General features: G+C 35.8%; 1 protein-coding gene across 2 annotated transcripts; it reads left to right on the forward strand.

The window, feature by feature from the left end:
* The first annotated feature begins 1,159 nt into the window (after positions 1 to 1,159).
* LOC149831045 (TMV resistance protein N-like) lies at positions 1,160 to 13,874 on the forward strand. 2 transcript variants are annotated; one of them, XR_016433258.1, is made up of 5 exons: positions 1,160 to 1,746; positions 4,558 to 5,665; positions 8,197 to 8,459; positions 8,811 to 10,403; positions 13,371 to 13,874. XR_016433258.1 is itself a non-coding variant. In XM_090013633.1 (3 exons), exons 1-3 carry the CDS (start codon positions 1,247 to 1,249, stop codon positions 8,332 to 8,334), a joined length of 1,746 nt encoding a protein of 581 aa, XP_089869759.1. In that variant the 5' UTR covers positions 1,160 to 1,246; the 3' UTR covers positions 8,335 to 13,874. The 2 variants fall into 2 exon arrangements, 1 of the variants encoding a protein (XP_089869759.1); XM_090013633.1 differs by having other exon boundaries at positions 8,197 to 13,874.
* The last annotated feature ends 763 nt before the right edge of the window (positions 13,875 to 14,637 follow it).

Raw genomic sequence — 14,637 nt, forward strand, 5'->3', positions numbered from 1 at the left:
GCAAAAGAGCGATGGACGAAAGTAAGGTGCAAGCTGCAAACGCGTATTCCACGGGTCTGACATAATGGTAAAGAGAAAACAAGTGCAAGAAGGACAAGGAAAGCTTCCCTTGTGCTTTGCTTTTCAACAATGAAATTGTCCAACCAAAGCTCAAAGCCTCTACATGCCATGCTGCCATGCCAGTCATATAACTAATTCCAAAGAGTGAATGACGTTAGGGATGTCAACGGGTCGGATTAACCCGATGACTGAACCGAATTGGAATCTGATAAGTCAGATTTGGTAGCCATACCCAGATCCGATTAAAAATCAGATTCGAGTTTGCATTGAAATCCAAATCTAAAACCTAGTAAAATCAGAAAACGATTAAGTGTAAATATCGTGTTTTTAGGCTAGTCATATCCAGATTCAGTTTTATCTTTTTTTCATCTGATTCCGAATCCAATTAGATCAGATCCAATTAAATCAGATTTGGTAATACCTAAATCCAGATCCCATTAAAAATCATATTCGGATTCGGTATAGATTTTGCATTGAAATCCAAATCTAAATCCTACTAAAATCTGAATCCGATTAAATGTAAATATCATGTTTTAGGCTAGTAGGATCCAGATTCAGTTTTTTCTTTTTTTCATCAGATTCCAAATCCAATTAAGTCAGATTCGGTAATGCCTAAATCCGGCCTTGACATGCCTAAATGAGATTTTTTGATAGGACAGAATATACACGTGGCAGCAAGCAACTATGACACCTTTTTTTTTTTTTGCAAACTTTTGGTAGCCCATCTAGGTTCAGACTCAAGTAGAACCAGACTCAAACCTGATTTGACATGATGATACTGGGTTTGGATCCGGGTCTAATCGGACCCATCATAAAAAAAACCATACCTGATGGTGGGACCAGGTTCGTTGTCTTTTCACGGCAGCATTAAAAATGGATAAGAACGAAACCGTGTGGGGGGGGGGGGTCTGAAGGACGTTTTCTTTAGTCTGACGTCATAAGAAAGCGAAGCAAGAGAAAACAAGAGGGAGGGAAGCTTCCTCGCGCTTTCCTTTCAATAATGAAAGAAACAAATGAATTAAAAGAAGATGGTGAGAGGCTTTATGGTTGTGTTACCTCTCTCGGCTATAAAGGGATGGGTAGAGGTTGGACTAAGACTGGGCAGATTGTAACTCCCGTTTAATAGCTTCTCTGTATCTAAGAAGAAAGACCATCGAGTAGCTTGTGTGAGCAGAAGAGGAAGTGTATGGAGGAAAAGGCATCCTACTCATCAATGATGCCACCAAAGCGTGGTGGGTTTGAGTTTGATGTGTTTTTAAGTTTTTCAGGGATGGACACCCGCAACGGCTTCACGGGCCACCTCCACCAACGACTGCAAGACCATGGCATAAAAGCCTTCATAGACAGTGAGGGCTTGAAAAAGGGCGAAACAATCAGTGAACTGTTCAAGTACATCGAGGGATCAAAGATTTTTGTGCCCATTTTTTCAAAAAACTATGCAGACTCCAAGTGGTGTTTAATGGAGATAGCCAAGATGGTGGAGATTAACAAAGACGCTGAAGAAAACAGGCCAATCATTCCCGTGTTCTTTGATGTTTCTCCTTGTGATGTCAAGCATCAGACGGGATCATTTGAGGCCGCTTTTAAAAAGCACGAGAGCAATAAAGAATTGGATGTTAATGCGTTGAGAAACGCCCTGACAACAGCTGGGCAGAATTCTGGGTACTGTCTCCCTGACACAGATGGGTCAGTAACAACCTCTCTCTCTCTCTCTCTCTCTCTCTCTCTCTCTCTCTCTCTCTCTCTATATATATATATATATATATATATATATATATATATATATATAAGTAATGGGCTTGTTCAGCCTGATAGGCCCATTCAAAATTCACAGTTTTTTGTGTTGTTGTGATCTATAGGTTTTGTTTAGTGGGACCCTCCTATTTTTGGATCATCGGAATCGGACATGTATACTGGTTTTTCTTGTAATCCAAAATCAATGGCTACGAGGCATCAATTTTCTTGGCTCCTAAAAATACATTTTTTCATCAAAAAATATGATCCAATAGAGGATTCCACTAAATCAAGCATGCCGAACACATCTAACGGTTCAGATTTATTATAAAACACTTCAAACTATGCTGCCTAACGAGACAGAACTAGAAAAAAGTGTGTGTATGTGTGTGTGAAAATGAAAACCTACAAAATCAGGGCTGCTAAATGGAACATGCAATTGGATTTTCGGTGTTTTTTCAAAATGCTGAGCACAGATGTGATTTATATGCTTGTTTTTATAGAAATCACTTCCTGGAGCATTTGATTCCAATACGTGAATAGGTATTTATATGCTTTGAAAAAATCAACGGCCTATAATTTTTTTAAAATAAATGCTGTTTTTTTATCTAAAATGCATGATCAAACCGTATTTTTAATAAATTTTTGAGACTCCATGTCCCAAAGGGGTTTGCCGTAGTGGGATGGGCCCAAGTCTCGTTCTAGGTTCAAATCTCATGGGTGTCTCCCCCTTGTGCAAGGCTACTCCCTGCGAGCAAGGGGGTAATAAAAAAAATCATGTTGAACACATCTGTGTGATCAGAATTCCAAACAAACACCGAAACCCCAATAACATGTTTCCTTTAGCACCGTGCCTATTTTTGTAGGTTTTCATTATATATATATATATATATATATATATATATATATATATATATATATATATATATATATATATATATATATATATCATTTGCTACCCTCCTAAAATCATAGTTTTTGGATATAAATGTCTTTTTTAGATTTTGAAATTTGGTACAATGTTGGCCGTTGATCTTTCAACCTTCATAAAATCTTATTTATGTCAGAAAAACATGATCCAAATATCAGTTTCTGCTAAACTTGATATGTAGTCACCTAAGCCACACGCACTTGGCTAAAAGGTCCGTCCCAACATGGGTGGTGTGGCTTCGAGCACGGGCTGGACACGATCAACTAAGTGTCGGATGCGGTCAATGCACCAGAGTCGAGTTCATCCACATTTTTGACTCGGTCAATTTTGATTGATTCTATTTTGTCTATTTTTTAAGGCAAGACATAAAAACTAAAAAAAGCCATCTTCGATCATCTTCCTCTTTCTTTATGTGTTATATTTTGGTAAATTTGTGTTGTTAATTCAATAAAATTACTTTTTTTATTTTTATTTTAAAATTTAAAATCTTATTATTGTTATATATATATATATATATATATATATATATATATATATATATATATATAGCCGTGTCTCAGTGTCTTAAATATTTAAAACATGTGTCGCACCCGTACTGCACCCATGTGACATAAAGTAGTAGCATATGGAGGGTGAGATGTGCAACAAAACTAAAAACAATATACTTTTTCACTAATTGTTATCAACCCATGAGGGTAACCAACATTATCCCTATATAACCCTATATACATATATAGGGTGCATCTATGGAGATATTGTACCACTAGCTTATGGTGGTACACCCATGATTTACCGAGAACTATATTTTTAATATATTTTATTTATTATTTTCATGTGTTAAAGTTGATTAAAATATGATGTTTTATACCATTTATAAATTACTCTTATTTTTCATAATTTATGAGCCATTAATTTTCATGATCTAAAAAAATAGAATCTTATGATGTATTAAACATGACAAAACCTTCTAATATACTAAATAAATCATGTTTATCATTAAATTTACTATTTGTTGGTTAGATCTTTGCTAGCATGAGTGTGTACCTCCCTATGGTACCTTGACACGGGACAACCATATATCCTCCCACCACACACAATATATATATATATATATATATATATATATATATATATATATATATATATATATATATATATATATATATATAATGAACTAACAGGCTAAAAATCTTAGGTGCGAGATGTATCAACTCAACCTAATTAACCTAATTACGTAGATGTGTTCAATATGGTTTGTTTAGAAAGGATTAAGCCTTGAATTGTATTTTTCTGATGTAAAGCATGATTTGTTGAGTTCTGAAATTTTGACACATTATGGGCTATTAAATGAGTTTTAAATAATTGAATTGTGACATTTAAGTAGTTTTTTTAAAAGCTCAAAAAAGTCAATACTAAAGTTCACAACTCAAAAGTCTTATTTTTAGATGGAAATAATCTGATTTAAGTTTTGGTCCTTTGCAGATAAACTTGATGAACACATCTATATACTCAAATTGAGTCAATAAAGCTTAAATCTATGATTTCCAGCTCTATTCCTCTAATATCTGTTTTGAGTTACTAAACCTTGGCACATTGTGGGCTGTTGACTTTTGAACCCCTTTAAAAAACTAATTACTTGTCATACTCACATGATTAAAACTAAGTTTGTTAAATTAGAATTCTTTTAAGAAAAGAAAAGAGTGATTTCTACTCGGTAGTTCCTTACCTTCATTAGTAGCCCGTATTAACCCTATATATATATATATATATATATATATAAGTTGGATAATGTTCTTTGGAATTTCTTATTTGTTGTTGTCATCAATTTGCAGTAATGAGGCAAAACTGATCACACTTATATGCAAGAGGGTATCTAATTTATTAAGAAAGGTCCCATTTGACATAGATCCTCTAATTGGGATCGATTCTCAATTAGAAAAAGTGTTGGAGATGTTGGACAGGAAAACAAATGTTGTTTGTCTTATTGGAATTTGTGGGCAAGGTGGCATCGGAAAGACTACAATTGCAAAGGCCATCTATAATAAGCTATTTACACAATATGATGGTAGTTGCTTCATCAAAGATGTTCGCGAAAGTGCCAAGCATCTTAAGGGACTTCCCGCACTACAAACTAAGCTAATTTCTGACATTTTAAAAGAAAAAGTTGACATCGATGATGTTGAAGAAGGAATTAGCTTGATCAGACAGAGAATGAGTAGTAAGAAAGTTCTCCTAATTCTTGATGACGTGGATGACAAGCAGCAACTTGATGCATTTATAGCAAAACGAAATCCTTTGAAGCAAGAGGAATGGTTTGGTGCGGGAAGTAAGATTATTGTTACAACTAGGGACAAAGACGTACTCCTAAAGCATGGGCTGAAGGAATACCAAATTTATGCCGTTGAAGAACTGGACGATGAGCATTCACTTCAGCTATTCAGTCATCATTCATTACCAATGGCAGAGTTTAAATATCTTTCTATGGAAGTTGTGAAAGTAACCGGGGGCCTACCACTAGCTCTTGAAGTACTTGGGTCACACTTTTTTGGTATAAGTGATAGAGAAAAATGGCTAGAATTGTTGACAAAACTGGAACGAGCTCAACATAAAGGAATTTATGAAAAGTTAAAAATAAGTTATGACTCACTAGAACAATGGGAGAAGTGCATATTTTTAGACATAGCATGTTTTTTTATTGGACAGGATAAACAATTTCCAGTTTACATGTGGGAGGATTGCCGTTATTTCCCAAGCTTGACACTCAAAGTTCTCGAACACAAGTCTCTCATTAGTATTGCTAATGATGATTCTTTTAGAATGCATGACCAAATTCGAGATATGGGAAGGACTATAGTTCGAGAAGAAGGCCATTTCAAACCTCAAAATTACAGCAGGCTATGGGATGCGGATGAAATAGAAAAGGTGTTGGAGAAAGCAGAGGTATGATCTAAACTGATTTCTATCTTTATCTTCATAGTATTAGAACTTTTAATATTGGCATAAGAATGATTATGGCGTATTCTATATATCTTTTATTTTTCATAATATTAAAAAGTTGGTCACTAACACAAGATTGATTTCATAGGCACAGGTTGAGTGAATATTGAGCTAATAAATTCGACAACATTGTTTCTTGGTCAAAAGTTCAGAAACTTGGCCTAGATTGGCATTGGTAAATTCACAGTCAAACAATGGAATCTAGATATTGGATTACTTCTAACCATCTTAATATATATAATGCCAAGATTTTGAAAATGGCGCAATATTTTTTAGACTTATTTCCAAAGCCTAAAAATCCTCTTAATATCGTGAGGCTTTCAAAATCTCTCATAATCTGAATATTTTGTGAAATTTTGGCAAAAAGCATTACGATATTAACATAACTTAAAATGATAAAACCTCGCCAACAACAAACAAATTAGTTAAAAAAATGTTCGAAAAAGTAGTGCTCACGTGGGAAACTCCATGTGAGCATACCTTTAAGCTTGTTACTCATCTGAACGGACAGATTTATTAGCCCACATGAATGGGGCAAACCATTTCAAATTTCAGGTATGTTGCCAAGCAAAGAGATCTAAAAAAAGTTCCTTTTTAGCTAGAGTTGGAAAAGGTAAGGACTCTTTTTCCTCGTCGATATTGGGCTACTTTTTGCATCCTTGTACTCATATCCAGGCAATATCTTATTCACATTGAGATATCATCTCACCCACCCATTAAGTATCTATTATAAACTTTTGCGGGTAGTTTGTTACTTATGTATAATAAATTTTGACAAATCTATATTTTTATAAGAAATTCTCATGTAAACAAAGTTTTTCCAAAATCTCTACTTGCCAAGAAATTCTCTAGAACGATATTTGTGACTATATATAGTGTAATACATCCATGCTGTGTTCAATAAATATGTTCTCACTTCATATTTAGAAATCTTTTATAAAGATGGATATCATATCCATACGGATAGGTTTACCAAAAAACGCATTTTATATGATTTTTGATGGTGTCAACGGACGAAATGACCATTGTACGCCCAAGCCCACACGTACACACGGAATGAGTCAGGCAGGTGCCTCTCGGCTAGGGCACGAGCCAGTCCATTTTCCGGCTAGTGGATGACCTGAAAATGGCTGGGTTGGTGCCACCCTGGCCGGGAGACACCAGCCCGACCATTCTCCGAATATTGGTTGCCCAGCCATAAAATGGTTATCCTATTTTTCATTTTTTTCCATTTATAGCTGTACATTGGCTAGAAAATGACTGAACTGGTGCTGCCCAAGCCAGAAGGCACCAGCCTGGTCATTCTTTGGTTGGTGTCGAGCCGAAAAATAGCCATCTAATTTTTTTTTTATTGTTTTGTTTTTTTATTTTTTGACAAGTGGTTTACCAGAAAATGGCCAGCTTATATTTCTTTTTTTTTTGGTCAGCTTATATTTCTTTCTTTTTTTAGCCGCCTGCTGGAAAAGAAGGTGCCAGCTTGTGGCTAGAAAATTACTACCTTATTGTTTTTATTTTGTTTAGCCTTTCGGAACCCAAATATTAGTTCTTTAGGTTTTGGGTCATTAAAAAACCAACAAAACCTAATGATAAGAGCAGAGCACCTAGTAGAAAGTACAAGTGCAGGTTGCATCTTCTCAATCAGACTTGATAGATGCATCCACATAGTTTATTTGATAGGAATCATGTTTGAATGATGTTTTTCAAAATTATACTCAGAAATTGTTTTCAGCAATTTAAACATGATATTTACGTTTTAAATGGATATTTATTGTAAAAAATGCATATTTTTATTTTTAAATATTTTGTATTAATATTTTCTTATAAAAATATTTTTTATATTTTAATTTATTTTTTTATTGTCAAGATTTTGCCGAAAAAATGTGAGATTTATGAAAAAATTTCAATTTCTTGCAACTTTTTTAAAAACGACATTTTGCCGATAAAGACTTTTGTCACTATGTCTGTTTCAATAAGGTCTTGATATAAAACACATGGGTTGGAACTTTCTAGAGGATCAAGATAAGTCCAAGATAGGATCAATGTCTAAGTCTTAGAGTTTTGGTTTAAGTATGAGGGTACAATGAGTCTTTAAGGTAGGTGAGTGTCAATAACATTTTAGTTTCAAGATCAGAAGTATGGCTTAGAATCCTTAAATAATTTAAGTTTTAAGAGAAAGGATTCTTAGGTCTATAAAAAAGGGACGTCATTTGCTTTGTATTTAGATTTTTTCGTGCTTGTTTCTTCAAATATGTTAGCATGAGAAAGAAATGAATTGAAAACATAAGACCCTTAAGAAGAGTCTCCCTTGCAACATTGTTTCTATTTGAATCGGTTGAAGGTCAGAAATTTGAGTCAGACAACTTTGTGGATGAGTTGGTGCATGCGATCCTCAAGTCTGCTTGATGAGTCCAAACATGCACGTTCTCGCATTCTTGTTTACTTGATTCGGTCTGTTTCCTTTCTTATTTGTGCAGGGATCCGAGCTCCCTCTCATCCAAGGCATGACTTTTCCGAATATGCGCAACAGACCTGAACATTTGAGCAAGGAGGCATCTGAAGCAATGAGCAGTCTCGAGATCCTTGATGAAAACTACATCTCCCAAGGAATCTAAAATATCTGAAGTTGTATTATTATGGTGGTTCGGATAGGGTTTCGTTTTGTGAAGATCGCCTTAAGGGACTCGTTGTCCTCGACCTAAGTCGTAGTAAATTTCGAGAAATTGCAATGGGTAACATGGTTAGTAGTCACAAAAATAGTAAGAATAAAAACACTCATGCATTTCCATCTTCAGTGTGCAAAATCAAATATGGAAAAGCGGCAAGCATCCCATGATTCAAATGCCTATTTTAGGCGGAGCCAACGCGTTTTGTGCCTTTTGATTAAGGTACCAAGAATGAGTGATGGCCATTTGGTCATGGGAATTTGAGTCACATGCATGTATGTGTGTGTCCATCCTAGGGATGAACAACATTGACCAAGGTCGCCTTTTCTTTTACTCCCAGTTTCTCATATGTTTTTGTTGCATATAATGTTTTTGTTAATATAAATAATAATAATAATAATAATAATAATAATATTGATCTGCAGGTGCTTCCAAGCCTAAAGGTCCTCGATCTCACTCATTGTACAGAACTCGTCCGCACTCCTGATTTCACTCATCTCCGGTGCCTGGAAAGGTTGGTGCTCGACGGTTGTCGGTCACTGGAAGAAATTGATGAATCAATCGAACGTCTTAAGAAGCTGGTTTTCTTGAGTATGAAGGCGTGTTGGGCACTAAAAGGACTGCCAAACAGTCTGTGTGAGCTAGAGTTGCTTCAAGTCCTCGCCCTTGCAGATTGCAGAAGAATTTCTCTTCTGCCAGAAGGGCTAGGGGACTTGAAATCCCTACAACGTCTTGACCTTGAGGGTTGTGAGGAACTAAAAGGACTACCTAACCGTCTGTGTGAGCTGAACTCGCTTGAAGTCCTCGTCCTTAAAAATTGCATAACAATTTCTCTTCTGCCAGAACGGCTAGGGGACTTGAAATCCCTACAACGTCTTGACCTTGAGGGATGCTCTGGCCTAATAAGAATACCTGATTCATTAGGAGGGTTAAAGAACCTGCCTCAATTGCCTCTATAGTGCTGCACATCACTGGAACAGTTACCAATCTTCATCGGAAAATTCACGTCTTTAGGGGTGCTGAATCTTGATCATTATAGTTCGTTAAGGCTGCTACCCGATTCATTAGGAGACTTGAAGAACCTTTCTGTGTTGTCTCTAAAAGGCTGTGAATCATTGAAGCAAGTACCAAACTCTATTGGAATGTTGGAATCTTTAGAGAGACTCATCCTTAATGGTTGTAAATCACTTCAAAAAGTACCCGACACCATAGGTCGGTTAGTGTCTTTGGAAAAGCTCAACCTGAAGGCCTGCACTTCAATGAAAGGGATACCTAATTCAATAGGGGACTTGAAGAAACTTCATCGTTTATCTCTAGAAGAGTGTTGCTCTTTGAATGAAATTCCCGATTCCATCGGTCGTTGGAGGCTTTGGAAGAGCTCAACCTGAAGGGCTGCACTTCAATGAAAAGGGATGCCTAATTCGTTAGGGGACTTGAAGAAGCTTCGTCGTTTATCTCTAGAAGACTGTTACTCTTTAAATGAAATTCCCCATTCCATTGGAATGTTTGAATCTTTGGAAGAGATCAACCTGAAAGTCTGCACTTCGATAAAAGGGATGCTTGATTTCATTGAAAACTTAATGAACCTAACTCATCTATACTTAGAGGTTTGCAATTTGCTTGAACAATTTTCAGATTCCATTGGATGTTTGAAATCTTTGCAAGTGCTACACGTTGTTCAAGACCTGAATTTCCTTCCTGAGCCATCCTCAAGAGCATTTGAGGAACTCCATCTGGATTTTATTGGTGACCTTTTCCAATTAAACCAGTTTACCTTGTGTGGCCTCTCTAGGCTCGAGTCTCTTCCTCGGCTTCCCGATTCTCTTGTTACCATTGATCTCTCATATTGTACTGCCTTGAGAAAAATGTCCCTGAAGAATTTAGAGGAATTGAGACTCACAGGATGCAAGGATCTCACTGATGTTCCAGGCGTTGACAGCCTCCAGTCTTTACGAAGTTTGGACATGCTTGGCTGTGAAAGATTTGAAGTTATCGAACTGGTGATAAGATTGTTACAGGTAGGTAGCTTCTTGCTTCATGGTATGTAGACTGGGCTACGACTGTTTTTCTTTTTCTTTTTAAGACATTACTGATTGAGTTAACACATCATGTGTCAGAGATTTATTAGAGTGATTGGTATAACACATTTAGTGATATGTATGAATTACTTGAAACCGATCAGGTCATGCATCAAATGAGTTTTAAACTCATTTAACCATCACGACCTTTGGTTGCTTCCGTCGATGCACTCCTAGATTCTCGTTAACGTAACGAGAAATTCAAAAACTTAAAAAAACAATAATAAAAATGTAACAAGTTCACTGATTCGCCCTACTTTTTTTATAAACTTACCTCTTTCTCTCTCGCTATTCATCTTCCTCCTTCGCCATTACCGCAGCTCCTCCCTCTTCTCTTTCTCTCTCTTTGTCGTTTCTCTTAGCCATCTTTCCCCTAACGAGTTCACCTTACCTATTTTTGGAGTATGCATAGATTTTAGGGGGTTTATATTTTAGTTTCTATTTTTGCATTTTACTATTAATGCAAGCTAAATCCAAATTTTTATCAGGTTTGCTTTGCTTTTTGGGGGGTTTATATTTTAGTTTCTATTTTTGCATTTTAGTATTGATGCAAGTTAAATCCAAATTTTTATCCAGTTTGCTTAGCTTTTTGGAGGTTTGTATTTTAATCTATATTTTTTAAAATTATTGATTGAATGCATTCTAAATGTGTTTTTTTTTCAAGTATGCTTAGACTTTAGGTGTTTTATATTTTAGTCTTTATTTTTACAATTTATTGGGTGAATGCATGCTAAATCTGTTTTTTTTTAGACATGCTTAGATTTTTAAGAGTTTTGTATTTTAATCCTTATTTTTTTAATTTGTTGGATGCATGCATGCTAAATCTGATTTCAGGCAAGCTTAGATTTTAGAGGCTTTTGTATTTTAATCACTATTATTGCATTTTATTGTATTAATGCAAGCTAAGTCCTATTTTTTTCATGTATGCTTAGATTTTAAGGGTTTTTCATTTTAGTCATTTTTTAAATTTATTTAGTGAATGGATGTTAAATAAGGTTTTTTTTTTCAGACACGTTTATACTTTAAGGGGTTTTGTATTTTAATCACTATTATTGCAATTTACTGAATGAAATGCATGCTAAGTTCTATTTTTTTTTAGGAATGGTTAAATTTTAGGGGTATGCATTTTGGTCCCATGTTTTTTCAATTTATTGGATGAATGCATGCTAAATTTGATTATTTTTTTCAGGTGCTTAGATTTTAGGGGATTTTGTATTTTAATCTCTATTATTGCAACTTATTGAGTGAATGGATGCTAAGTGTGATTTTTTTTTAGATATTATAAGATTTTAGGAGTTTGCATTTTATTCCCTATTTTTTCAATTTATTGGATGAATGTTCTATTCCTTTGTGCTCTTCACTTTAGATACATTGGGGAAGAGTGAGACCAATAGATTTGGCTCCTCCTAACCTCATTTATATTGAGGTAATTATAGAATTGGATGAGCACATTATGTTTTTCTCATGATTCAAAGCTGGTGCAATTGCTGGGTATGTTGTTTGCATGGTTAGAATTGTTTGTGATTGTATAATTATGTAACACTAACTATATATTCCTGCACATAAAGTAATATTTCTTGCTACATACTTTGATCATTGTTGGTTTATCTAGAAGTATTTGCACATTTTTGTTTGGTTGCATATGTTTCATGATATCTTGTGTTTGAAACTAGGAAATGTCTTGGAAACAGTTTTGGAATGTGAAAGCTTTGTGTAGTACTTTTTAATATTTCAGTATCAAAGAGTTGGACCAACTTTGGTGTCTCCAATAATTTTTTGCATGGATAAATTCTTGTGGTCCTCTGTTGAGTGTGTGTCCCTCTGCATGTTCTTTTTTATATCAAGATTTGCCTTAATAATGAAAAGTGATGTAAGATTTTTGAATCAGTATTAATGGTACCATGCAGTTCTGGCATTGTGAGGTGGCATACTAACATTATTATTGCTATCATCATCATCTTCTTTTTCTTCTTTTTCTTCTTTTTCTTTTCTAGTGAATTACTGGTAGAGAGTAAATTGTCAAACTTGCTTTAGTGGCATTCTATTGCAATGATGGTCACACGAATTTGGCATATATGGCCTTATTGCTAATGTATTTGCCACATAGGTGATGATGCGCTATCACACATATTCGGCATCATACTAGGGTTGTTGATTTTGTCTTAAATATCTTAATTATGGTTGTAATTAAGAAAAACATTTCTGTTGTGTTAGTACTTGTTTTTGTATGGTATAGTTCACCCTCCTGTCATTGACGATTGGCATTAACAATACAAAATTGTCCTTGAAATCAATGAGGTGCCTCTCTTCATTGGCTTGCTTGATTCTCATACTCGTCATTTTATTCTTTTTTTTAGTGTAAATGGTCCTATTAGGGCGTCTTCTTTGTTGCCTATCATGATCTAAAAATTAGGCATTTCCTCTGGAAAAGGTCATTTCAAAAAATGATAGGCCTTCATGCTTTAAGGTTGACTTTGAAGTGCGTGGAAAGGTTTTTTAGTTTAGCATTGGCATCATCTAGGTATTTCTGATCTAACCTAATAATAACTCTCTGATGTATGATCCTCCTCTATAATGGTTCTTTGGAACTGAAAATACTAGGACATCTTTTTTGTTGTCGGGCAAGCTGACCTATTTAATTTGATGATATATGCAAGTTTTAGTTCTATTTTTGCAGGCTTGACTCTGTGAGGGGATCCTGTTCTGCTATCGGGCTCCTGCATTATGATGAATTTTGTGGCAATCCTATGGTTACTTTTGGATCCCATATGTTTTTATTCTAATCCTAATCTGTATATGTTGATCTCCTTGAGAAGAAGTCATGTTTCATTATAAATTATCTTTAGTTTCTTACATGTGTTTACTTGCAGCATGAGCAACTCAAAAGTTAATGTTTTCTCTTTTCAGGCCACCAGTTACCTAAAGAACGACTGCAATCCTGAAGAGGCCGCCAATTACAGCAACAAAAAGAAGCTGCAGGATTTGTTAGGCCAAGTGATGGCAGACAGGATCAGTGGTAAAATGCCCGAGGAGATCCGGAAGATATTCAACATCAAGGAATAAAGGCGGCAAAAACAATGGGCATTTGAATGAGAAACTTTTGGACCCCTAGAGATGGTGGCTAGCCATCAACTGATTCATGGTGCAAGTAGACTTTTGCAATGCAGTTTTCTTCGTTTTGAACATCTAGTCGATCCTTTGGACTGGACTCACGACCCTTTTAATTCACTGACGATGTAAATAGGATTTTATAGTAGTTAGGGCCCTCACTGAGTGGCGACACCTTCTATATCCTTCTGAGTTGTGCTCATCTGAAGACCTTTGACTATTTGTTTGTTTGAATGATTTATAATTATGCTAGTTTTGTGCAGCTTCAAAGGATTTATGTTATGTGTTTGCTTTTGTTTTGTTTTGTTTTTTTTTTGTCAAGGCATTATTATCCCCCCTTTCCTTATAGGGGTTGTTGGGGGTGGCTACTTATGTCAAGTCCCGTGCTCTTGTTCCTTGGGAATGGCTCTATCTTTTGTACCTAAAAGACACAGATCGGTTAGTCTCTCGGTCGATTGACTGACCCTGATTCTTGCTTGTTGCTTGGTTTAGGGCTATGCCCTACGAGAGACCATAGTGTGTGATTGAGAGTTACTGCATTCTTGTTTCTCAACTGTGGAAGGTGGTTGTGTTGGAACTTTGATGAAAATGAATCATTCATCCACTTTTTAAAAGTTTCAAAATTTTGATTTGTGGATTCGTACTTGTTTGCATGAGTAAAGGTTGGTCTTAGCTATGCCCTTATTGTTTTCATGGGAAAATGGGTTGTTTCTGGATGTGACCTAGCATGTACGCGAGTTCATGTTTGTTTTTTTAAAGGCAAGCTGGGGTTAGGCAGACCCCCACCATCAGGGTTTAAACTTGCAACATCCCACCACAAGAAGACGTGCAGTGAGCTCCTACCAACCAAAATATATATATATATATTGAGAGAGAGAGAGAGAGAGTTGGGCTAGGCCTACACCCTGTTCCTGGGAGCTGGTCCAGAAACTAGGCCCAAACCAAACATGCTCAGCCATGGGCTGCCTGTGGCCACCTACTTTTTCTTTCTCTTCCTCTTGCTTTTTCCTTTCTATTTCCTTCTCTTCCTCCTCCTACTTCTTCCTTTCTCTTTTCTTCTCTTCCT

Source organism: Nuphar pumila, chromosome 7 (genome assembly GCF_984573655.1).
Source record: "Nuphar pumila chromosome 7, dmNupPumi1.hap1.1, whole genome shotgun sequence".
Taxonomy (NCBI): Eukaryota; Viridiplantae; Streptophyta; class Magnoliopsida; order Nymphaeales; family Nymphaeaceae; genus Nuphar; species Nuphar pumila.